Source organism: Miscanthus floridulus, chromosome 19 (genome assembly GCF_019320115.1).
Source record: "Miscanthus floridulus cultivar M001 chromosome 19, ASM1932011v1, whole genome shotgun sequence".
In the NCBI taxonomy this organism is placed as follows: Eukaryota; Viridiplantae; Streptophyta; class Magnoliopsida; order Poales; family Poaceae; genus Miscanthus; species Miscanthus floridulus.
In genome coordinates, this window is record NC_089598.1 from 59,692,620 (window position 1) to 59,719,059 (window position 26,440).

Here is a 26,440-nt window from a genome sequence, read left to right on the forward strand (position 1 = left end):
TTGCTCCTTGTCAATTGCATGTCAAATTGACTGGCACGCCTTCAGGAATTCGTAGGGTCAGCTGGACCTGCGTTGAAGCCAAGCGGATCTCCAGCCTTGCTTTATCAAGCAGATCCTTCCCGCTTGCTGCGTGTCGACATTTTTGTGCCGACATATACTAATTTGGTATCGTAACTATTATTTATTTTTCTCTAATATTGGTCATAATTAATAAAGTTAATTACAACAAACTTGAATACCTTATATTTCTATTTGAGAACGAAGGGAGTATTTAGAAGTGAAGCACTTAGAGAAACTACAAAAATCTCTTTATATCCTTCCTAATTGATAGGGTTAGAGAATTTGGAGAAATCCTCTAATGGCTTCTTTAGTTAAATCTCTAAATATACACAGGTAAAGATGAAGAGCAAAATTAACTCCCTAAAATACGCATGAGATACTGAGAGGCAGTTAGAGAGTCAAAATATATTAAGTTCAGCTGATGGTTTTTACGGCTGATAAACCGACTGATATTATTTTGTTGTGAGAAAAATACTATATATGACTAATAAAACGGGCTGATAAGTTCAAACGAACAGGGTGGTACAATGGCCATACAAAATCCCCTAAACAACCACAACATTCTCAATATCCTGATAAACTGAACTAATCCTGATAAGCGAGAAATGCAATTGCTGCATACCTGACAGTTCCAAAGGATCACAGCTTCACTTTCTGGAAATAAATTGAGAATAAAATTAGCAAGCATAGTTCCAGATTTTGACATCGTTCCCTATGCTCGGATCCAGCACCACTGCCAGCGCAAGTACTACTCCGACCCACTTCACGCAAAACAATGTTCCATGCTCAAAGTAAACTTTCACAAACTTCCATGCGAAACAATATTATCAGCACATCGCCTAAAAACCAAAGAGAACTATTTCTTCCTGGTTAACCAAACAAAGCTGTACAAATCAAAATTACTATGATTTCACCCTTTGCTAAATACTTACAGCTTACATTGATACAACCCTGACTGCAGACAGAATACAAATAATTTTCTACAAAGTTCAAAATTGGGGAACCAAATTATACAGTGTGGCAGAAGGGGCATATCATCATTGTCGGTTATACTGTGTTTGCGACCTTTCATCTCTTCTTGACAATACACTGATCTGCTGCTCAAGCTGTCAAGTGTCATGCAGGGTAACCATGTTATGTTTAGACACATTCTCCACATGTACATTGGTAAAATGAGAATTAAGAATGAAAGCTCAAACGCCTTTAAGACTACATTCATTTTCAAAATAAAGCTCAAACGCCTTTAAGACTCCACATGTACATTGCTAAATACAGTTTTACAAAATATTTCTCTTGGTTCAGTTTTTGCAGAACTTATGAAAGAATGCAACTATTAAAAATATATTGAAGGAAGATCAATACCTGATTGTTTTGGAGCTTTAATCTTTGCACTTCCTCAGCAAGTTCAGTGACACTGGAAATTTCCACAAATTTGTCAATTTTCTGAAAATATGCTGAACCATCATCACAATTTTTTCATACCTTCGCTGCAATTGGAGAACATACGAATGCAATTCCTTTTCTCTGGCAGGTCCTCCAGAAGACTGCAGATAGATCAAACACTTATTGTACTATACAAGACAACTTCATGTTTGCATAACAACTGAGACACACCACAGGTATTTGGACTCAAGCACTCAGCTCAGCTCTTTCTAAAGTTCAGATGTCAGGTAAACATAAAAACAAAAGGAGACTAGAAGCCACACTAAAATGTTACAGACCTGATATGAACCGCTTGTGCTTGCTTCAGAATCATCTGTTTGACAATAGCCCCAGGCAAAACCATAATATCAGCACTGATGGAAGCTTTTCACTCAAGTTCAAAATAAACTACTGTATTCATGCATACCAGATGTTTCCTCAATTGAAGACATCAGCCTACTGAGTACTTCCTGCCAAAATAAAGGATTGTTAATATGCCAAAAATTCTTCCTTTATAAAATCAAAAGATAAACATATAATACCTTTTGCAAAGTATTTTGCTGCATCAAGAATTGCAAAGTTGGAAGAATTGCAGGTGACTTGGGATTTGAACGTGCTGCTTCAATTGGTAGATTTATCCTGCTGCTGCTGCAGGCTGATGTAGCTACCTAAAAAGGAAAACTAGTTTTAAAACTACTTCCATACTTTTTTCTTCTGGTAAAGGACAATTTAAAGATGTATGTGTTCTCGCAAGGTAGAAAAGAGACTATTGCTTTGAACAACTCATTCAACATATAAAGAATCTTCCAGAGTTTGGGAAATACAGAACTGCAATAGCTGGATGTTAAGTGCTAAATTATTTAATGCATTTATCTTCAGAACTTGAGTGATTACAATTCATATCAGTCAGAATTAATCGAAGCCTCCAAGCTACACATGTTCTTGACTGAAAGAATGTTATCTTCACTAGAAGCCAATAAAGACGAAAAGGGAAATACAATAAAAGTTTACTATGCTGGTCAACTGAGACATTTCAACTAAATAATTCAGTACCTTTTGAGAAATACTATCTGATGTAACCTGGAAGCGCCCCCTTCGACGGATAATTTTTCCTTCTGATGACTCCTCTGGCGCAACTGCTCTCAAAAATGGATGTGATAAGCCAAATTGAGTCTCAAGCATAAGTAGCAAGTAAAAGCAAGATCGTAACCCAGCTTTCAGTTAAATCCAAAATTAACCACCGCAGAACCGGTTAGGTGTCAGATCATGCTTGCTACATTCACACAGCCACACACATATGAGACAGCAAGGGGTTGTGTAAGTATCAATCATCTTACCAGATTGATGTGTGCGTGAATCCTTCATTTGGCGGAACAATAAAGGGCCACTACGGTTCCTGCTGCTTGGATTTTTCTGATGAAATCCATCCCTTTCATGACAAAAGTACAAGTGTTACCAGCCTAGAATAGTCATTTTGAACGGCAGAAATATATACGGAGAACATATACAGAATAGGGAACATTGATGCGAAAAAAATGTATGGATAGACCCATGCTTCTTTGTTATGTTCTTAATTTCTAGGTTCTCTAGATATCCCTATAAGGGTCTTTGGACTAGGTCAGGGGTTGAGAGTTTTAAGGGATCTGCGCAGAAAGACTCAAGGCTAGAGATCATTACACAGAAACTTAAAATATGTAGCCACATCAATTACCTTCAATGCACATGTTCATAGAAAACCTGGCTCACACCAAGCAGTTCATCAGATATGCAAATAACATATGGTGTTTCAAGGGCTAGACACATTGACTAGCCTTCCAGTGCTAGCAACACCCTTTTTGTCACTATTTTCATTTTTTATTTTCTTTTGTCACCACCACACAAAAGCATGTACCACCAGCAACTACTGCTCCAAAAGCTACCGAGTACACCTAGATTAGCCCAGTAGTGCTTTTCATGCTTCTTGCAGTGATATAATACAGAGTTAGAATCCTTTATGGGGAAGTGAATATAATCCACCCAAGACCAAAACACCCACTATTGACTATTCTACATTTTAGACAAGGAATCACTGGGAAAAATACAAGTTGACATGAAATGATGGAAAATACATTAAACTAAGTGAAACTCGACCTCACACCTGCTGAGCACAGTAGCACTTTCAGAACAAAATATAATAGAGTTAAATTTCTTTGAGGCCTAATTCACCCCAAAATCCTCTTATTATATAATGTATCATAGGCTAGGAAAAACTGATGCTGGCCATGGAAAAAGATAAACTTTAGAAGAAAAAAAATTACCTTTCCAAATCACTGCTCAAGCAGGGAGAAAGAACTTGCTCAGGTATAAGAGAACCACTTGAATGCTTGTGGTATCCACTAGTGACCAGATTCGTAGGTACAGAAATGCTTCTTTCCAAGCTTTCACCATTGCAGTTGGCACTTTTACAGTGCTCAACTTTTTGCAACTGCTGGAAAGGTAAAGTTCCGACACTTGGTTGTGCTCTTGAATCAGTAGCAGTAGGGTCCGGATCATCAGCACCACAAACATCAAAGCAAGATCTGTATCAATAGTCAGGGAAGATCCATCATAATTCACTACCAACTTAATAATACAGAACTCAAACATGGTAAAGATAACATAATAGTATAGAGCAAAGGAAAACAGTGAAGGTAACAGTCAACGTTCTGAATTCTGTTCCAGAAGGATTTAACATTAAGATTTACTGCTCAACATCATTAAATTATGTATGATAACTTCATAAATCAATATATCTGCGCCTAGATGCTTCACAATACACCCCAAACAAAATATGCCAAGAAATTATTCTACAGAGTTGGAAAAGACAATAATGATGACTTGTTTCTTCTAGAAGAAACACACCAACCAATTGCACACAGACAAGACAAACAGTAACGATCATCCCTAACTTTTGAAGGAAATTCGTAGCGTCAAAAAAATATACTCCCCCTAACTTCCAGGTTGGTAAACATGATTTAATCTAATGTTCAGACAATAACAGGTTGTATACACAGACAACACAACGTAATTTATAAAAGCATGCTGAGAGTAAGGATCAGCATGATGATAAAGTTGCAGTGAGAAGAGCTTACTTTAGTGCCTCAAGGGGGCGGCTTGGAAACGAAGAGGAGAGAGCATCATTCAAAGCTTCGACTTCTTGTATCTCATCCTGCTAAGTTGGAGCCATGAGGCAATTAATGTAACATATGAAGGTAGTTTATGAGTCTCGGTTGGGTAACTATGATGACAAAAACAGAGTACCTCTTCACGCCTTCTAGAAGCAACATGGTTGAGCCTTTCCTGGTAAATATGTTCTGGGCCATTGTAAGCATCTTGTGAGTCATCCTTAACTTTGCTCTCCCTGACATCTAAATAACAAGTGCTATTTGAACTGTCTATCTGTCAAATAATACACACTCAAATTAGAAAACACAGATTTTTAGCAATCAGTTTTTTTTCTTTTGGCTGATTTATGTCAACCGTTAATAGCTAGTAGAATCTGGCACCCCAAATTGGATTCTTACAAGGGCAGCTGCATTTTTCAAGTCCTCTAGATTGAAGTTCCAGCCACTGATGCCTCTTATGTACTCTTTCTGAAAGGCAACTGCATCGGTCAGTGACAGCAAACACAACATGTGCATCCATAGTTCAATTTTCAACAGAGAAAAGTTTGTCAGTGACAGCAAAGACAACATGTGCATGCATAGTTCAATTTTCAACCGTGAAAAGTTCATTTAGTTTGTAATCAAAAGGATAATGCAATCTGATAGACATAAGAAGATGGTTGCTAACATCACAGTTCCAAGCACCAAACAGTTTTACAAAATATCTCTTGCAGCTCTAAAAACTCAGATGAGACTCATCTTCCAAAATTTCACATAAACATTGTTTAAACTGATTGCCACATTTAAAAATGGAAAATTTGTTTAATTCCTTCAATTCAAAATAAATAGGAGACGTGCTATAGGAAACAAAAAATGTTTCTATCAAGTAGGCAATCCTCAGATAAAAAATAGATCCAATCCTACTATTTTAACTCAAACCTAAGACCATGGGAACTTCCAGCCGAGGGGACAAAACACTAATTTCTAGTAATTGTGAAGATGTACGATATCGAAGAACAAAAGAGCAAACTCTAACCTGTGATAGCTGCTCCTTGCTCTCTTGACCAAGCTTGTTATTGAGAAGCAACTCAGCCTCTTTGCTCTACAAAGGAAGTAAAACAAAGGTCAGATTGGTTACAGCAATGTCATGACACCTGATAAACGTTTATTTGCACCTTTAGTTCCCTAAAGCGTTCACCCAACGGAGGGAGGCCATCAAGAATACTCCGTGCTAGATATTCAGCTGAGCGAGCATGCTTAAAGAAAGAATGCTTCAGAAGCTTTTCAGAAGTAGGACGCTTGCGTGGATCCTTGACTAAGCATGTAGCAACCAAATCCTTGAAAGACTACAAATAAAAGATGTGTATTAATATAGAATCTACACATTACACAAAAGAAATTCAATAATAGAACAAACCTTTGAAAACCGCTTGTCCCTCTCATAATCTAGACCTGGTGGTGCATTTTGCAAGGTCATAAGCAACACCTACATAGAGGAAAGGTATCAATATCATTCTGAAGTTTGGGAGAAAAACTAATGCAAAATAAATGTACTTTGTGCTGACCTTCATTGGAGGGTACTTTGAAAATGGAGCATGACCATGTGCTAGTTCTAATGCCGTTATTCCAAAGGACCAAATGTCAGCTCTGTTTGTAAATCATAAAAAAAATAAGAGAAAAGGAAAACATATATACAGACTAAAAAGCAAGAACATTATCCACGTTTACAGGCTCTAGCCATGTACTTACTTGTAATCATAACCATGCAGTTGTTGCATGACTTCAGGAGCCATCCTGAAGACCCAAGGGATAATGTAACATCAATAGAAGGTCCATTCAAGCGAAGAATGAAAATAACATTACACACTAAAAATAATGATATGAAAATTAATAGGTATAAAATATTCACCAGCAAGGCGTCCCTACAAATGTATTTCTTGCCCTTTGCCTATTTCCAGTATCGAACATGCATGCTGACACTCCAAAGTCTGCTAGCTTAACAGCTCCATTTGAATCTATTAAGATGTTTCCAGCCTGAAATTGATTAGTAATGTCGAAAATAATTTAGAACATGCACCCAATGATGATCAAAGAAGACAGATAACTGAAATATATAGCATGATCTAGCCACGTCAGAACATGCAGCCGTGGTATTTTAGTCAGCACAAACAGTGAAGACATGAGATGACTAGTATCCTAAGTCTTCGTTTTTCCCCTTAGTATTTTTCATTGAGCACTGTTCCCTTAGTGTTTTCTTGCATTAAAAATTATGCGGTATGCCACAAAGTTTCTGTTTAGAGAATAGCTTTGTACCCCGACATGGGTTCAAGTGTTGTGTTTGAATCTGACATGGGTGTTCATCCTGTTGGCGTCCAGATCAACATACCAGGGAGAAGGGATTCTTGGGCTGATCAATAATAGATTATTCTCAAAATATTTTAAATTATCAAGTACTACCACCTGTTACAGTATATTTGGTAGGATTGTAATCCATATACCCAATCTACTATGCTTTCCTCGTATAACAAGTTTAGCTTTTGATCCTGAGCCGAGGCTTTGACTGCAGCCACCACGCCACCCCAGGGTAGTTCAATCTTCACCAGGGACAGCGCATTGGTAGAAGGTTTTTGACTGTGGATCTAACTGATCTGCCACCCTAGCGCCGAGCAGCAATAGATTATCAGAAGAGTGCTTACCATGGGCATTGTCAATGGGCAGCCATACAGCTCTTCATTGTCGGTCCTCTGCAACACCCCCCCCCCCCCCCCATCAAGTCCTAACCCTTCGCCATCATCAGGAATCATTGTCCCCTCCCTATCCATGCTCAATGCTCAATGCGCCACCACTCCCTCCCCCAACACTGCTCCTTAACCCGCCTCCCGGCAGATGCCCAGGTCATTCTCGTTCGATCCTAACCTCGAGCCATGCCCACAGAATCTCCATCGAGGGGAGGCCAGCGGGCCACCTGAGTCGGTCTCCGGAACAACCCGGGCATCTGCCGGGAGGCAGGTTAAGGAGCAGTGCAATGCCACATGAGGGCTATGCCGACCCCGTCACGAACGACAGACCCGGATTCCGCTCGAACACGCCCATTAGTGAGCTCACCGAGCGCGTCACTCGAGCCATCGAGGCAAGCGATGTTAGCTCAGCCCCTCCGGTTGCGGAAACCGCGGACGGGGTAACACACGGAACTAGACCAACCCCAATCGAACCCAACAGGGCTCGGGGGCTCAGGTCGCCCGACGCCGACTCGGGAAATCAACCGACCGCACGGATCGTAGGCGGGACAAACACGGACGAACACCCCAAACGACAGAAACGCAGGAATCTGCGACCCCAGAAAAGAGTACCAAGATGCTCAGCCGCCAACCGACTCACCAGTCGGACGCAGGCTCGAGGGCTACACCCACCGGGTGCGCTCGCGCGCATCCGCTGGCAAGACGAAAACCCCCTAGACGATTCTACCCAAATCGCCCGGGGCTACACCCACCGGGTACGCTCGCGTGCACCCGCTGTCAAAACGAACCCCCCCCGGATGATTCTACCCGAATCGCCCGGGGGCTCGGGGGCTCCTGTCGGGTTCATAAACCCGGGGTCTCTAATGGACCTGCTTCCCAACAAAACCTTGGCCCAGCAGACGACGTTGCGAACGACGCGCAACTCCTGGGCCGGCCCAGATACCTAACGACAGGCCGGAAGAGCGATCCAGTCTCCGACCGAAAGGCCTGACCGAGGAGGGGACGACGCTCGCTTCCGACTCCGGCCCGCCTCTTCGACCGGAAGGCCTGGCCAAGGAGGGAGCGACGCTCGTTTCCGACTCCGACCCGCCTCTTCGACCGGAAGGCCTGGCCAAGGAGGGAGCGACGCCCGCTTCCAACTCTGACCCGCTTCTCCGACCGGGAGTACACCGAACCTCTGCTTACAGCTCTTCTCCGATCGGTGCGGTCGGAGCCGACTGGAAAACAACCAAACGGGGACGCTCGCTCGGTAAGGACCCAAAGGATCAGGCGGAGCAAGTAAGGCAGGACGCTCAATGGACACCTGCAGGACAGTGCTGCCAGGTCATATCGGAAGGGTACTTTATAACCTTCCAGACATGTCAGAACACGAACAGTGTTGTGGGCGCCAACATTTGCCACACCAGAAGAACACAATGGAGCCTACAACATGCATCTGAGCGTCAACAGTATTGTGGGCACCGACAAACCGCCTTGTACACACTCTCACTTTCTCTCTCTTGTTAGGCCGTGCCCTTCATCTATAAAAGGGGATGCACCCTCTCCCAAAAGGGACGATCGATTACGACCGAACAGACAACAGACGGATCATTCCGACTCACTCTCTGCTAGCTTCAAACATTGTAAAGCTACATAGAGCATACATTCCGATACTTAACGCACGTAGGAGCTCCCGTCACTCTCGACCCTTCGGTCCAGAGTCCGACCGGACCTCTAACACTCCCCATCTTACTCCTAGTCATTTGTACCCCCACAGCAAACTTCGAGCACCTGGGCTCAGGAATAAAGTCACCGACCGACTCAAACTGAACGTAGGGCACGTTGCCTGAACCAGTATAAACCCTGTGTCATTGAGTGCTAGGCCACATCCAATCACAACGTACGGCAAAACAACAAATATTTACTAGTTGGTCACTTTTTGCACCGACAAAGGGTGTCAGAACTATCATGAAAGGATCCATTAGGATCATTCGCATTAGGAAAGGATCCATCAGGATCATTTGTATATTAGGATAGGACCATCAGGAGCAATCATAGCCTAGCTTCCTTGTGTTGTAATACCTTCCTTGTACCACAAGTTGACTACGGCTATATAATGAGAGGCACCCCCCCACATTGGGTGTGTGGTGTGATTCCCATATCTTTCTACAAGAACCCCTGCTTCACTTGCAACAGCATATGAAAGAAATCAATCGCAAGGTTCCACTGAACACCAAGGTGCTGCCAACAAGCCTGACTAAAAGGGCATGTGAAGAAAAGATGAAGAGCTGTTTCTTCGACATTCTGATTGCACAAGACACAATTGTAGTTCTTTCCTTCAAGCTTGTGCTTCTTCCTCTTGAGAATATTTCTGGTATTGAGTCTGTCCATCAACGATAGCCAGGTGAACACCCTAAGCTTGTTGCAATATTTGGACTGCCAAATCCATAGGAATCGAGCTGCATCTATGTTGCTACGTTACTACGACTGCGTGGGGATGTTAGTCCTCTACTTCTCTAGTCGAATCGTCTACGATGGTACCACTACAGCTGCGGGGGATGTTAAGAGTATATTTGGTAGTTAGGGTTGTAACATGGTATTGCCTTATGTATGGAGAGAGATGTCTTGCCCCCCAAGTCTATATATATCGCCCGAGAGGCCCAATGCAGTATATCACACGCATTATACCAAATCTAATACACTTTCACCTCCAATTGACAAAACGCAAGGTGCACCAAAACATCTTTAACCACTGATGTCTATTAATATATATGTTTTCAATAAAATAAAATTATAATATTAGTAAAATATTTTTAAATGAATCTATGAGTGCCTATTTAAATTACAACACTAGATGTATATGAAGATACTGTGGGCATGGTTTAGCTTAAAATTTGTTGACTGCACTCTCTTCGAAACAGTAAAATGACACTTCACATGACTCGAGAGGAATACAGTATAGATACAACCACTCAATAAAGGAACCAAAAAAAATCTCAAGCATCATGCCTCTTTATGTTATGGGTCTAAATGGGCCATGTAGGGCCCACTGCAGCTTACGAAGGCTCGCATAAACAGTATCCGTGGATACTGTAGCTGCCCTACTGTAGCGAGCTGGAAGCCCCATCTAGGTCAGGGTTTAGGAAGAATCCAGAAAATTTGATTGCTTCTAAGGCAAGTCAAGTTGGGTCCTTCCTATAAATATAAGGGGAGATGTAACTACTAAGTAATCTAGGGTTAAAACCCTAAAGCTCTCTAGCCTCCCCACGCCGCCAGTGGGCATGCCTCCTTCCCTGTGCCCGGACATCCGCAGCCTGCTGCTGCTGCTGCAACCCCCTTCCTCTCTCTAAGGTGTGGCTAGCCCTAGCCCCTAGGACTACAAGAGGAAATCCTCAAACACTACAGCAACGAAATGCACCATACAAGCACCATCTACCACGAGATGTATAAGTCATTGGGTTTTTTTTTCTCGAACACGCAGGAGAGCTACGTATCATTATATTAAGAAGAAGAAGAAGAATAAGGAGTCTAGGTGACTCAAAGAACCCCTTAGAAGGGCATGACCAATACAACAGAAGAAAACACAAAAACTAAATAAAACCAAGGATGGACAATGACTTGAAACCCTTATGATGATGCATGACCAATGAGTCTTTGGCCTCATCTCTAATATCCCACATGGCGTACCCAGTGCAGAGAGCTCCCGCTCTGTGCGGGGTCTGGGGAAGGGTGTTAGTGGCAAGCCTTACCCTCGCCTGTGCAATGCGAGGAGACCGCGACTCGAACCCGGGACCTTCCGGTCACAGGCGGTAAGACTCTACCGCTTGCACCAGGCCCGCCCTTCTCTAATATCCCACATGATGGAACTAAAATTGAGCTGAGATCCCTCAAAGACAATTTCTATGCTTCCAAATCCACCATGCCACCAGGACGACCAATGAGTTGAAACCCTTACGATGATGCTTAGGAACATGCATGGTTCCCAAACCCCTCAACTAAGCATCTCCAAAGAGCAGAACTTGTATCTCTCCCTCCTCCCTTCCTCCACTAAAAGTCCCAGGAGGTTTTTACTGGCTTCCTCACTTCATCCATGCAAAGCCATTCCACAGCAGTATGATAGCTATACTTGTGGCAGAGCCTCTATCGTGCATCACACCACATTGGAGGAAAAATATATCATGGGTGTGGATGCTGATGAGGGAAGTTTGTGTATGCAAGTTTTAGTAACACTGGAGAGAACATAATCAAGAGGATCATGCCACAATAAAACTTGCCCTACGGACTAAATAGATCTCCCTTGCATCGACTAATGGAAATGGTGCCAACTCTAAACTTTCAGATATTTTTTCTCATGAATTTTTATTAGAGATATGTATAGTCCAACACACGTATATCATGTAACTTGTACTCCAAGTTGTATCTTGACTATATATATAAAATCAACCCCTCCTTAATGGGTGTGTGGTGTTCCAATAATTCTCTACATGGTATCAAGAAGTCTGGGTTTGAAGGGCGGGCCAGGTGCAAGCGATAGAGTCTTACCGCCTATTACCGGAAGGTCCCAAGTTCGAGTCGCAGTCTCCTCGTATTGCACAGGCTTGCCATTGACACCCTTCCCCAGACCCTGCACAGAGCGGGAGCTCTCTGCACCGGGTATCAAGAGTCCGAGTTCCCTTCCGGCTCCAGACCCCGCACAGAGCGGGAGCTCTCTGCACCGGGTATCAAGAGTCCGAGTTCCCTTCCGGCTCCTTCCTCTGCCGTGCCGCCAACTCCACGGCAGCGCGTCCACCCCACCTCGCGGCCCCGCCGCGATCTCCCGCGCCGCCAACTATACGGCAGCGCATCCACCCCACCTCGCGGCCCCGCCGCGATCTCCCGCGCCTTCCGCTCGCGGCAACTCCCTCCCGCACGCCCCTCTGCTTCGTGCGCCGCCTTCTCTCGCGCGATCGCGATCTCTTCTCCGATCACGACGCCCCAACACGCGCCCGCCCGCCTATGCCTCGCGACCCCTCCACTGTGCGCGACGCCCACCCGTGTACGCGACTCTGCTCTGTCGTCCCTCCCTTGCCCGACTCTGCTTCCATCCGATGAAAACAGAGTCTTCCGCATCCTCGGCCACCAGCAGCGCCTTGGGCTCTGCCCCCGCCGGCCGGATCGTCTCCTCCTACGCCACGATCGCCGTCCGCTCTCATGTCCCCTTCGTCCTCGAGATGCAACACCCAAACTTCCACAAGTGGGCGTCCTTCTTCAAGTCCCTGGTCGGGAAGTTCGACCTTCGCGGCCACATCGATGGGACTGTTCCGGCCAACCCCACTGATCCCTAGTGGGCCATGGAAGACGCCTGCGTCCACAGTTGGCTCCTCAGGTCCGTCGCCCCTGACGTCCAGGACCTCGCCAGGGAGGATGAACAGACAGCACGCCAACTCTGGGTCGCTGTCGAGGGCTTGTTTCTCTCCAACAAGGAGCCCCACACTGTCTTCCTGCACGAGGTCCTCCATGAGACAGGGGGACCTCTCTATCAACGACTACTGTCAACGCATGAAGACCGTCGCTGATGCCCTCAAAGATGTCGACCATGCAGTCTTGCCATCCCAGCAGGTCCTCAACCTCCTTCGCGGTCTCAACCGCGCTTCTCCAGCACGGCGAACAACATCGCCGACACCACTCCACTGCCCGACTTCAACACCGCGCGCTAGAAACTCATCCTCAAGGAACTTCGCCTCGCTAATGAAGGCAAGGTTTCCACCGAGACCGCCCTTCATGCCTCTAGCTCCTCTTCCTGCGGCTCTGCGTGTCGCTCTGCCTCTGCTTGCTTTGGTGCAGCATAAGGACAAGGCGGCCATGGCAGTGGTGGCAGCACTTCTAACCGCAACAAGAAGGGCGGACGCAGCAGTGGTAGCAGTGGTGGTGGTGGGCAGCAGCAGCAGCAACAGCAAGGTGGTCCGCACGCGCCTCCTCAGTCCGGTCCGTGGGTTTGTTATGGCCCACTGCAAGGCCACCAGCAGCAGCAGCCCTGGTTCCGTCAGCCGCAGCAGCAGCCCGCGTGGCACTGGCAGGGGCTGCTCGGACCTCCTCCGCAGGCACACTCGACATTCACTCCAGCCGAGTTCTCCACTCCGGCTTGCGTCCAGCAACCACAGTTTGCTCCTCCACCGGGTCCTCATGCAGGTGGATGGAACCGGGAGGGTCTCATCACGGCCTTGAACCAGATGGCACTTCAGGGTGCTAGTCCCTGGGTTCTAGACACCGGTGCCACATCTCACATGGCTTCTTCAGATGGTATATTACTCACCCGCCTTCCTCCTCCTTCATCCATAACTGTAGGCAATGGTCATTCTATACCTGTTGTTAGTCGTGGCACTTCCATCCTTCCCACAGCCCACACCACCTTCCATCTGCAATTGTGCACAATCTTCTTTCTGTTCGTCAATTTACACGTGATAATCATTGTTCTATCGAATTTGACGCCCTTGGTTTTTCTGTTAAGGATCCATGGATGGGACGCGTGATTCTTCGCTGCAATAGCAACGGGGACCTCTACACCATCTCACCAGCTTCGCCATCCACCGCCGCTAGTTGCAATCTCGCCGTCACGTCCACCCTATGGCATCATTGTCTTGGTCATCCGTCCGACTCCGTCGTCGCTTCCCTTAGAAACATGTCGATTATCACGTGTAATAAAGCAGCACGCTCATTGTGTCATGCCTGCCAGCTAAGCAAACACACACGCCTGCCTTTTGCTAGTTCAGTTTCCACTACATCAGAACCTTTTGCTTTAGTTCATTGTGATGTCTGGACCTCCCCAGTTCCTAGTACTTCGGGTTATAAATATTATTTGGTCATGCTTGATGATTTCACTCATTAGTGTTGGTCCTTTCCGCTGCGCCAAAAATCTGAAGTTTATGGTCATTTTGTTGATTTCATTGCCTACGTTCAGACTCAGTTTGGTTGTGTACCAAAATGCTTTCAGGCTGACAATGGCACGGAACATGTTAGCCATGCCATGTCCACCTTCCTGTCGAGTCGTGGTGTCGTTCTTTGCCTATCCTGCCCCTACACCTCTCCACAAAATGGCAAAGCCGAGCGTATGCTTCGTACTATGAACAACACCATCCGCACGCTGCTGATCCATGCTTCCATGCCGCCTTCTTACTGGGCTGAAGCACTGGCTACAGCAACCTTCTTGCTGAACCGGCGCCCTTCCTCTTCTGTTGGCCACCAAATCCCGTACCAGCTCCTCCATCGCTCCGTACCAGATTATTCTCAGCTTCACGTGTTCGGCTACCTCTGTTATCCTAACCTCAGTGCCACGACTCCCCACAAACTTGCACCTCGCTCCGCGCCATGTGTCTTCATCGGTTATCCCACCTCTCACAAGGGTTACCGTTGTCTTGACATCTCTACTCGGTGGGTGATTATCTCCCGCCATGTGGTCTTTGATGAGTCAGTATTTCCATTTGCCGCCACTCCATTTGTGCTGACTTCACTTGATTTTCTTCTGCAGGATATTACTTCGGTCGCTCCCTCTGTTCCAGAGGTTGAGCAACTGTTGCCCTAGGACCTGGACGATCCGGCCATCATCATGGCTGGCCCTGCTCGCCTCCCAGTACAGCCGGTTGGTCCTCCTGAGCAGCCGCCTAGTCCTACCCCAACTGCACCTCCGGGCGGGACTGGCCGGTTTGGCGTCACCTATCAGCGTCGGCCCCCCTGCGCCAGCACCAGCGCCGTTTCAGCGGCGAGGTGTTCCAGCGCCGGTCTTCTTCGCCTTCATCACCTGTGCCCGCTAAAGCTCGACCATCCACCAGCACGGTTGCATCTACTTCTTCGTCTGCTGGTGGTACGACCAATGTGCCTGCTGCTCCTCAGCCACCTGCACCGCCACCCGACAGGCCTTCGCTACCTCGTGTTGTGCACGGGCCTCAGCGTCCGACTGTTGCTGCACAGATGGCTTCAGGGCTGTTGCAGCCCCCTGCACCTCACCGCCAGCCTATGCAGAGGCCTGCACCGGCTCATCCCCTGCTTCATTGCATGATGACATGCACACAGACAAGTGTTGTGCCGCCTGTCAACTACAAGGGCTTGTCTACAACATCGATCTCTCCCACTGCCCACTAATTATCGCAGTGCGTTGGCTGATCCCAACTGGCGTGCCGCGATGGCAGATGAGTATCAGGCTCTTCTGAACAACAGCACATGGCGTCTAGTTCCTCGACCACCAGGTGCCAACATTGTGATAGGCAAGTGGCTCTTCAAGCACAAATATCATGCAGACAAGTCCCTTGCACGCCACAAAGCTCGCTGGGTTGTCCGTGGCTTCTCCCAGCAGCATGGTGTCGACTATGATGAGACCTTCAGTCCGGTCGTCAACCCTGCTACAATCCGGACTGTGCTCAGCATTGCTGCCTCGCGCTCCTAGCCGATTCATCAGCTTGATGTGAAGAATGCGTTTCTTCATGGTGAACTTGAGGAGATCATCATCGTCGCACGAAGCATATTGAGATTGACATTCACTTTGTTCGTGAGAAGGTGGCTTTGGGGCAGTTCAGAGTGCTACATGTTCCCTCAGCTCATCAGTTCGTAGACATTATGACTAAGGGACTACCTGTACAGTTGTTTAATGACTTTAGGTCTAGTCTCTGCGTCCAGTTCCCTCCCGCTGTGACTGCGGGCGGGTATTAGAGATATGTAATATATATAAAATCCACCCCTCCCTAATCGGTGTGTGGTGTTCCCCTAATTCTCTACAATTTTAAGCAACTGCCTCCTAGCACTGAGCAACCCCCCCCCCCCCTGCGCCACCACCACCACCCCACCCCAGAGAAAAAAAAGACAATTTTACCCTTCCCACTTTGTTTTGCATGAATTGCTACCACACTCCCTAGCAAGGTAGTACCTGCAGACCCAGGGAGAGATAGGAACAAGGACAAGCAACTGGCCATTGGCAACCAGTTATATTTAATTTTGCAAAAAAACTAAGTGGGATCACCATAAAAAGTGTAGGGATGGAGTCGTAACGCCTAAATTCCTTCCACCCTCTAAGTTTCTTTCTTTCTTTTTCTTTTGGGGTGAGGGAGTGATCCCTTGGCAACAACTGTTGGGGCCACAGGATCGCAGGGAGTAGGTGTGGGAAGAAGCAGGCCGATGCTTCCACGACTGCCGTCGTGCAGGCGTCGTCGAGCTTCAGAGGAAGGCAAGCGCAGAGCGCAACACGGGCACAAGATGCAGGGGGCAACTCCTATGAGTTGTCCTGCTTGATTTCCAACTGATTCCCTGATTAGCCTATATTACAATCTAATGGATACACAACCAACTCTCTAACTGAGTCCCTAATCTCAGCCCCTTCGACCTATGAGCCGGTTGTTTTTTTGGGGTCGTGGCCACGAGCGATGCCGTGCGGCCTCATGCTCCCCCTCTCTTCCTCCTCCTAGTATGTGTTTCCGGTGATAACAACAGCCGTATTAGAAAATGGTTCAAGTCAGCTCTATCATCATTATACTACCATCTCCAATCTTCCCACACATGCAACGATCTGCTCTATTATAAACACAAGAGTCAAAATCTTGGCATGCAAAATTAGAGCACTTGCAACAAGGATATGCAGGCACCTCTAGAAAGGACAATGGAATAAAAAAGAGGTTTTGATACAGTCCATCAGATCCACCCTCTAGTGAATGGACTGGAGCATGCCTTGAACACAAGGGTAATGTCCTATTTGAAATACAAATAAATTCAAATCAAAATAAAAAAAACAAATGACGTTTTACTAGCGGCGACTAGGGTAATGTCCTATTTGCTCTAGTTATGTATTAGAGCAGAAGCATTACATTCAGAATTTGGATTAACTTGTCTGAAATTTAGTTACATACCATCAGTGTCTTCTGCTTTAAAGAGATGCCACTTGAGAAACTCCTTTAATGTTCTATGCCACTAGTAAAACATCATTTAGTTTTTTTTATTTTGCAACAACATCAACAACAACATCAAAGCCTTTAAGTCCCAAACAAGTTAGGGTATGCTAGAGTTCCTTCTGCTGGGTTTCAACTCTAGCCTACCCCAACTTGTTTGGGACTTAAAGGCTTTGATGTTGTTGTTGATGTTGTTGCAAAATAAAAAAAACTAAATGATGTTTTACTAGTGGCATAGAACATTAAAGGAGTTTCTCAAGTGGCATCTCTTTAAAGCAGAAGACACTGATGGTATGTAACTAAATTTCAGACAAGTTAATCCAAATTCTGAATGTAATGCTTCTGCTCTAATACATAACTGGAGATTTGAATATACACATATATATATGTATATATTACCTTGACATCTCTGTGAATATGTCCTTGAGAATGTAGGTAGACAAGAGCTTTCAGAACTTCCCGCAAAAGAGTAGCAATGACTGGCTCATCAAACCCTTCTGGAAACGAAGTTTTCATAATGTGGAGAGCGGATCCAGCAGCCATGTAAGGCATGACAACCCAAAGCTGGTGCCCATTTGTAAATGAGCAATATGCGCGAAGAAGATTTGGGTGATCAATCAAACTCATAGTTTGAACTTCCCGTCTTATCCCATCCTAAAGATTGGTAATTCCAAAAGGATCAGAAACATTAATCCCAAAATATGATAATAGCTCAACATTACTTTGATATTATCATGCTCGCGGAGAAAATAAGAAGTAACTGTCTTCGTCAGAGGATAAAAGATGAATGTAGCTTACAAGTTATGGTGCACAAAAACTGTTATGACCGGGGTTCAGTACACCCGGAGCAGGGCCATTAGTGGCTAGAGGCGCAGGGAATTACGGGCTTGGCCCAATTTATTATTATTTATTTCCTATTATTAGCAAGGAGGAGAGTTATATAAGCTGATGTAAGACACTTTGTGATGGGAGGAAAAAAGAGCCAACATAATTGCTCGGCTTCCTTTAGGGAGCCGGGAGACCCCCAGTAGCCCTAGCCGCCTCCTTCTCTTCTTCTACGCGCGACCACGGCGCCCAGAAGCCGTCGAGCGTGCCTCCAGCCTCGCCCTCCCCTCTCTCACTCGTACAACCTACGAACTCGCATCGGTACGGATCGGATTCCTATCAATCTGGTATCAGAGATCCCTGGTTCGATCATGTCCAGCCCTCTACCGAGTTCTTCCCACCCGCCGCCGCTGCACACCCACCCGCCACCACCAGCGTCTTCGTCGGCGCTGCTGCCCCACACATCAGGCGCGCCGGCATTGGGCGCGCTGGCGTCCTCAGGGGCGATCGCGCCCTCTGCCCCGGCGCCGTCGTCTCCCGCCGCCATCGTCCTCACCCCGGAGCAGATGACGGCCACAATCCTGGAATTAGGGCAGGTCGTGGCGGGCATCAGGGCCTTCCTCGTCGGGCCCTATGCGCCCCAGCCGCAGCCCCAGCTGCCACCTCCTCCGCCGCCACACCAACAGCAGCTACCCCCGCCGCCGCCGCCGCCCTCGGCCGCGACCACGGCGCCAGTCATCTCGTACCAGTATGGGATGCCCTACGACGGGACTGCGACAACCTCGTTCCCAGTCGCGCCGCCGCCGTCCCAGGGTGTCCCCATCCAGCAGATCAAGTTCCCGTCGTCGCCGTCACCGCTTCCGGCTTGGATCGCTGGTTCGTCGGAACCCATCTACACGGCGACCAGTACCCAGCCACACCGACCGCCGCTCCCGACCACCGGGGCTGTCATGGCGCATGGCGGCGCCCCGGCTCCGAGCGTCCTCTACGGTGGGGTGGACGGTCCCCTGTTCCACGGCGGCAGCCTGATGCCGACGCTCTCCGCCGCGTCACCCTCGCTGGACAGCACGGGCGCGGCGCCCTCGGCCGCCGCACAAGACCCGCCGCCGCTCAAGTTTTACAAGTTGGACTTCGCCACATACTACGGCTCCGTCGATCCCCTGAATTGGCTCAACCAGTGTGAACAATTCTTTCGGGGTCAGCGCACGCTCGCCTCCGACCGTACCTGGCTCGCCTCCTATCATCTCCGGGGGGACGGCCCAGACTTCGTACTACGCCCTCGAGCAGGACGAGGGCATGCCACCGTGGGAGCGCTTCAAGGAGCTGTGTCGTCTGCGCTTCGGCCCTTCGATCCACAGGAGTCGGCTGGCTGAGCTGGGCTGGCTGCCGTTTGTTTCCACTTTGCAGGAGTTCGCCGATCGCTTCCAGGCGTGGCATGTCACGCCCGGGACGTCTCCACGCATCAGCGGGCTGAGCTCTTCGTTGGTGGCCTTCCGGATCATATCCGGGTGGACGTGGAGATGCGCGACCCCTCGGACCTCCAGACGACCATGTACTACGCCTGGGCGTTCGAGCGTTGTGCAGCTGCCATGCAGCCGTTGCCGCCTCCTCGAGCCGCTCGTCCGGCTCCGCGTCAGGTCAGCCTCCTCCGGCGCGCGCACCCGAGGCAGCCCAGGTGGGACAGGCCCCCGCTGCGGCCAATGCGGCCCCCGCGGCGCGCCCGCTTCGCCGCCTTACACCGGCGGAGCAGCTGGAACGTCGTCGTCAAGGACTATGCTACAACTGCGACGAACCCTACGTCCCTGGGCATGTGTGTCAGCGGCTCTTCTACCTAGAGTCCGGGGACTACATTGAGGAGGACGCCGCGCCCGCCAAGGACGGGGACGCGGCCATACCACCAGAGGAGCCGGCCGCCCAGGGGCAGGCGGCTGCTAACACTCTCGTCGTGTCCCTCCATGCACTTGTAGGTATCCGAACGGAGAACACGATGCTGCTGCCGGTGATGGTCAAGGGGGAGCGCCTCTTGGCCCTTCTCGATATCGGCTCCACCCACAACTTCCTCCAGGGCGCAACCATGCGCCGCCTGGGGCTTCCGCCCACCGGGGGGCGCAGCTCCACGTCACCATCGCCAACGGCGATCGCCTGCGTTACGAGGGCATCGCCCGTCACATCCCCATCAGCATCGGGGGCGAGGACTTCTCCATCACATGCGTCGGCCTCGACTTGGGCTGCTTCGACTTCATCCTCGGCATCGACTTCCTGCGGACCTTGGGCCCCATTCTCTTGGACTTCGAGGCCATGACGTTGGCCTTCTGGTGCGAGGTTCGCCGCGTCCTCTGGAAGGGTGTGGGCGGCTTTGACTCGGCCGCGCCCCAGCAGCATGTGGCGGCGACCTCCGTCGACTCTCAGCAGCCCTTCCTGGACCGCCTACTGCAGCAGCACGACGCCATCTTCGAGGAGCCGCAGGGCCTTCCACGGCCCGTCCGTACGACCACCACATCCACCTCCTGTCGGACACCGCTCCCGTCGCCATGCGCCCATACCGCTACCCCCAGCTGCAGAAGGACGAGCTGGAACGACAGTGCGAGGACATGCTCACCCAGGGCATCATCCGGCCTAGCACTTCGCCGTTCTCGGCGCCCGTGCTCCTTGTCCGCAAGCGGACAAGTCTTGGCGCTTCTGCATCGACTACCGCGCCCTCAACGCCAAGACGTCCAAGGAAAAGTTCCCCATACCGGTCGTGGATGAGCTTCTCGACGAGCTCCATGGGGCTCGCTTCTTCACCAAGCTCGACCTGCGTTCAGGCTACCACCAGGTGCGGATGCACCCCGACGACATCGCCAAGACCGCCTTCCGCACACACCACGGCCACTACGAGTTCCTGGTGATGCCTTTCGGCCTCTCCAACGCCCCGGCGACATTCCAGGCGTTGATGAACGACGTCCTTCGCCCCTACTTGCGGAGGTTTATGCTGGTCTTTTTCGACAATATTCTCATCTACAGCTCTTCGTGGGCGGAACATCTGCAGCACATTGCCATCGTCCTCAACGAGCTTCGGGCGCACCGTCTTCACCTTAAGCGCTCGAAGTGCTCGTTCGGGGCGACGTCCGTGGCCTACCTGGGCCACGTCATCTTTGCGGACGGCGTCGCCATGGACGCCGACAAGGTGGCAGCGGTCGCTGCGTGGCCCCCGCCGCGCTCCGCTCGGGGCCTCCAGGGCTTCCTGGGCCTAGCAGGCTACTACCGGAAATTCATCCGGGAGTTCGGCCTCATCGCGGCGCCCCTGACGCGTCTCTTGCGACGAGACGCGTTCGCCTGGGACACGGAGGCAGAGGAGGCCTTCCAGGCGATTAAGCGCGCCCTCACCACCGGGCCCGTCCTCCAGATGCCCGACTTCGACAAGCTATTCATGGTGGACTGCGATGCGTCCGGCGTGGGGTTTGGCGCCGTTCTCCACCAGGGTGCTGGACCTCTCGCGTTCTTCAGCAGGCCGTTCGCCGCGCGCCATCTCAAGCTCGCGGCTTACGAGCGGATGCTCATCGGTTTGGTGCAAGCTGTGCGCCACTGGCGCCTGTATCTGTGGGGGCGCCACTTCCTTATTCGCACTGACCATTACAGCTTGAAGTTCCTCCTAGACCAGCACTTGTCTACCGTTCCGCAGCACCAGTGGATCAGCAAGCTGTTCGGCTTGGACTTCACCGTCGAATACTGCCCCGGGCGCCTCAACACCGTGGCGGACGCCCTGTCCCGCCGCGACGCCGAGCACGAGGCCGAGGAGGACAGCAGCGTGGGCGCTGCCATGTGCGCCCGCTCAGGCCCCTCCTTCGCTTTCATCGACGACATCCGCCGCGCCACGGCGACAGCGGCGGACGCGCAGCTACTCCTTCGGCGCCTTGAGGTGGGCGACCTGCAGGGGCCGTGGCGCCTTGACGACGGGCTGCTCCTGCATGGTAGTCGCCTCTTCGTCCCCGACCACAGCGACCTGCGCCATCAGGCGCTCCTTTTGGCGCACTCGGCCGGGCACGAGGGCGTTCAGAAGATCCTCCACCGCCTACGCTCCGACTTCTACATCCCTGGCGATCGAGCGCTGGTGCAGGACTGGGTGCGGTCCTGCAGTACCTGTCAACGCAACAAGACGGAGACCCTGCAGCCGGCGGGACTGCTGTAGCCGCTGGAGGTTCCGTCCCAGGTATGGGCGGATATCTCCATGGACTTCGTCGAGGGCCTCCCGAAGGTGGGCGGCAAGTCCGTCGTACTCACGGTGGTCGACCGCTTCTCCAAGTACACGTACTTCATCGCGCTCGGCCACCCCTACACCGCCACCTCTGTCGCTCTCCATGGGTTTCCCTCCTCCATCGTCAGCGACTGGGATCCGGTGTTCACCGACCACGTCTGGCGCGACCTCTTCCGGATGGTCGGCGTCAAGCTGCGTATGAGCACGGCTTTCCACCCGTAGACTGACGGCCAGTCCGAGGTGGTGAACAAGGTGATTGCCATGTACTTGCGGTGTGTTACAGGTGACCACCCGCGTGCGTGGGTGGACTGGCTCGCCTGGGCGGTGTACTGCTACAACACCTCCTACCACACCGCCCTGCACGCCACTCCGTTCGAGGTGGTCTATGGCCGTCCCCCGCCGCCCATCCTGCCGTATAAGCCGGGGACAGCCCGGATAAAAGCTGCTGACGCCCTCCTCCGCAGCCGTGATGAGATCCTCGCTGAGGTGCGCCAGCGCCTCCTGTAGGCGCAACAGCTGTCCAAGAAGTACTACGACGCCAACCACCGCGACTTGGAGTTCGCCGTCGGCGACTGGGTCAGGCTGCGGCTGTTACACAGAACAGCGCAGTCCCTGGACCCCCATGCCGGGTGCAAGCTTGGGCCTCGCTACGCATGACCGTTCCAGGTGTTGAGCGCATTGGGCGCGTCGCCTACCGCCTGCAGCTGCCGGAGGGCGCCCGCGTCCACGACGTCTTCTACGTGGGGCTGCTGAAGCGGCACCGCAGAGATCCATCGGCTGTTCCGGCCACCCTTCCGCCGGTCCTCGATGGTCGTGTTCTGCCGGGACCAAAACGGGCGCTGCAGGCGCAGCAACGCCGCGGTGTCTGGCGCGTGCTGACCAAGTGGCGCGGCCTTCCGGACGAGGATGCTACCTGGGAGCCTCTCGACGAGTTCCGTGAGCACTTCCCCGACTTCCAGCTCAAGGACGAGCTGTTTGCGCAGGCGGGGAGAGATGTTATGACCGGGGTTCAGTACACCCGGAGGAGGGCCATTAGTGGCTAGAGGCACAGGGAATTACGGGCTTGGCCCAATTTATTATTATTTATTTCCTATTATTAGCAAGGAGGAGAGTTATATAAGCAGATGTAAGACACTTTGTGATGGGAGGAAAAAAGAGCCAACATAATTGCTCGGCTTCCTTTAGGGAGCCGGGAGACCCCCAGTAGCCCTAGCCGCCTCCTTCTCTTCTTCTGCGCGCGACCACGGCGCCCAGAAGCCGTCGAGCGTACCTCCAGCCTCGCCCTCCCCTCTCTCACTCGTACAACCTACGAACTCGCATCGGTAGGAATCGGATTCCTATCAAAAACACACATGCACAAAGGAACATATCTGAACCTACAGTACAAAGTGAGACAGTAGGTATTGCATGTCCATCAATATTACAGAGAATCATGGTATTGCCAGGAATGATGTTCAAATTTCGTGTCGCAGTTTTGATCAGCAAAAGACTAACAAATGTTTGCAAGGTGCCATTTGTACTTTGCATGCAAGAAAATCTGATTCTGACAACCACCGCACAAATCAATAAAAAGTCTTTGATCATATTATCTCTTACTAACACTTAACACATGTAAAATTAGAAAATAGCTTTCAAAGTGAGGATCCCACATTTCAGACACTTATAATGTTGTTATCAAACCCATGTTTATGTAGTATCACCAAGAAGGTTGCCTTAAAATTATTAAGGTAGAAACAATTGTACAGCCTTAGATGTCAACTCTCAACAGCGCACTTCAAGAAATATGAATATGCTGTCAACACCTGCTGGTATATACAAGGTATAAGATGCAATGTAGTGAAATGCATGGACAAGCTCTAATACTCCATTATTAAGAAAATGTTCTTTTAGCTTTCCTAACACAAGAGGATGACAATCAATTCTTCCACCCATGACATATCTACTCCTCTTATCGCTCCCACCTTCAATTAATAACACTCAATCCACCACATTCATGCAAACTCCAATTTGCAATAACTTGGATTTTTAGCAAACACCAGCTTAAAAACCTTAAAGAATGTCTCTTTGATATCAAAACCAAGTTTCTTATACAAAGCTTATAGTCTATTGGAAAATTGTAATGTGTCTGCTAACCTACTGCGAATTCTAGAATCTCTGTACAAACAACTAACATCCAAAAGACCACGGCCTAAGCCTACCCACATGATAAAACAAACCATCAATGCTCAGCACGAAAGAAAAAGACACTTACGGTGGCATAATTGCCCTTGTGGCTAGTCTACTTCCCAATCTATGGTAGAGAAACAAGAATTTACACTTATTTCTCCAAAAATAAATATTTTGCATTGAAATGTTAATAAGCATAACTGAATCCAATGAAATTTGCCATAGAACATAACATACCAGGTCATTGTTACATTTCTCAAGGTCAAGCACTTTGATGGCAACCAAAATGTCAACTGGGATACAAAGAGCTCGGTATACTGTGGCACTAACGCCTTCTCCAATTTCCTCATATAACTTATACTCATTGGGATCAGTTGGAAACCTTCTACTGATCAGTGCATGCTCCATGTTCCAAATTTAGAGAGCACTACAGGTAACATCAGCACTCTTCAAATTTCCATAACATAGAAACACGGCAGTAAATGGCAAGATCACCATATAGGTGTGCCTGAGAATAGCATCCAGCATTGTGAAGTTCGATAGGTAAATGCTTGGACCCATGTAGGAGCATTTATTTCATTGGGTTAATCTCATGCATCCTTTGCTTTGGTGGCTTATATTGACAAACTCAAGAATGAAGTAGGCACCGGAGAGCTACCCAATCTTGCTTCACCTAGAGTGATGTGGCAGAATATTATAAGCTGCAAAACAGGGAATAGGAAAGCATCAATATTGTGGAGCACCTAGCCACCTAGTATAGAAAAAGGTCATAGCTGCATTAAAAGGCACACACATCATAAACAGCATAGCCATATATCCAGATTCAACTCTTTTGTGTTAAAATGCTCTAAAAGAGATAAGCAACTGTACAAATAGATAATGCAGCGTAGATCTTGTTTTGAAGCAAGACTCCTACCAAGGCATCAAATACGCGCCACAGTTCTAAAAAAAAAAGAAAATCCAAAGCATATATCTGCTGATCTTCCAATACTCGACCATAGTGCCTAGTTACAACCTAAACAGAATTTTAAGTTAAAATCCCCCAACCTCAGCAACCACATTAATCAATAGCCTAGCTTAGTAGCTAGTATCTCCAAACGTGCAGGTTAGTGAAGTGCAAAGCTCAATAAATGAAGCTTGGGTCCGTGTACTACTAATGCCTAGCAGGTGCCACGCACACAACTTAGTTAAGCTCTAAACTCGGTTTATACTTGCGCAAGGAAGCAATCCATACGTCTCGCAGCAGCAAGCAATCACTTGCTAAAACAACGATTGCATCGATCCCATTTCACGGCACCTAAGCCTAAGATCGCGGTACCCGAAAGCCTCACCACTGCGCTACGACACCACAGCACGCGATCCCCAGGCAAACAGAGTTACCTGGACACGTGCGGAGAGGCGCTCAGGCCAGCGGATCGCCACCAGCAAGTAGTGGCGACACCGGCGCGGCGTTGGCAGATCGCCGCCGCGGCAGGGGAGGAGCACCTGCGGATCTGGGTGCGGGCAACGAGGCGGGAACAGTGAGCCGTTCGGATCTCGGAGGAGGAGGAGGAAGCTGCCGTGGGCCAGTAGCGGCGAGGAAGCTAGTGCTGAGGAACGCCGGCGATTGCGAAGCGGAGACGGAAGAAGGAAGACGAAGCGGAGCAGGAGCAGGAGCAGGAGCAGGAGCAGCGGCAGCAGCAGCGTAACGGGCTGGGGATGACAATTGACAAAAGCGATGAAGAGGAGAAGGTGGAGTGGAGGTCTGTTGTCTTCCTTTTGGGGGCCCACTGATTTTCTGTGGCCGCCGGCAATTATGGAGCTTCTCTACAAACTATTTAAAGAAAATAGTTTTCCTTTTTCCCTGAGGTCCCAATGTCAATGTCGTTTATAGATTCTCCAGTATACAAACAGTATACCATATTTTTTTTAGGAAAACCATATTATATAAATACTAGATAGCGTACTCGTACGTTGCTATGGGACAACTAAATCTTTTATACTAAAAAC

The 26,440-nt window shown here is 49.2% G+C and overlaps 1 protein-coding gene across 2 annotated transcripts; it reads right to left on the reverse strand.

The window, feature by feature from the left end:
* Positions 1 to 673: 673 nt before the first annotated feature.
* LOC136527080 (serine/threonine-protein kinase BLUS1-like) lies at positions 674 to 26,162 on the reverse strand. Of its 2 annotated transcripts, XM_066519700.1 has the most exons (21): positions 25,832 to 26,162; positions 24,689 to 25,152; positions 17,626 to 17,880; positions 6,514 to 6,638; positions 6,354 to 6,398; positions 6,170 to 6,251; positions 6,022 to 6,090; positions 5,780 to 5,950; positions 5,641 to 5,706; positions 5,025 to 5,093; positions 4,762 to 4,899; positions 4,593 to 4,669; positions 3,780 to 4,040; positions 2,820 to 2,911; positions 2,536 to 2,618; positions 2,025 to 2,150; positions 1,910 to 1,952; positions 1,782 to 1,816; positions 1,543 to 1,604; positions 1,423 to 1,474; positions 674 to 1,166 (listed from the first exon to the last, which is right to left on the reverse strand). In XM_066519700.1, the coding sequence occupies exons 2-21, from the start codon at positions 24,857 to 24,859 to the stop codon at positions 1,098 to 1,100; spliced, it is 2,091 nt and encodes a 696-aa protein (XP_066375797.1). In that variant the 5' UTR covers positions 24,860 to 25,152; positions 25,832 to 26,162; the 3' UTR covers positions 674 to 1,097. The 2 variants fall into 2 exon arrangements, with proteins under 2 accessions (XP_066375797.1, XP_066375798.1); XM_066519701.1 differs by lacking the exon at positions 17,626 to 17,880.
* Between the last annotated feature and the right edge of the window lie 278 nt (positions 26,163 to 26,440).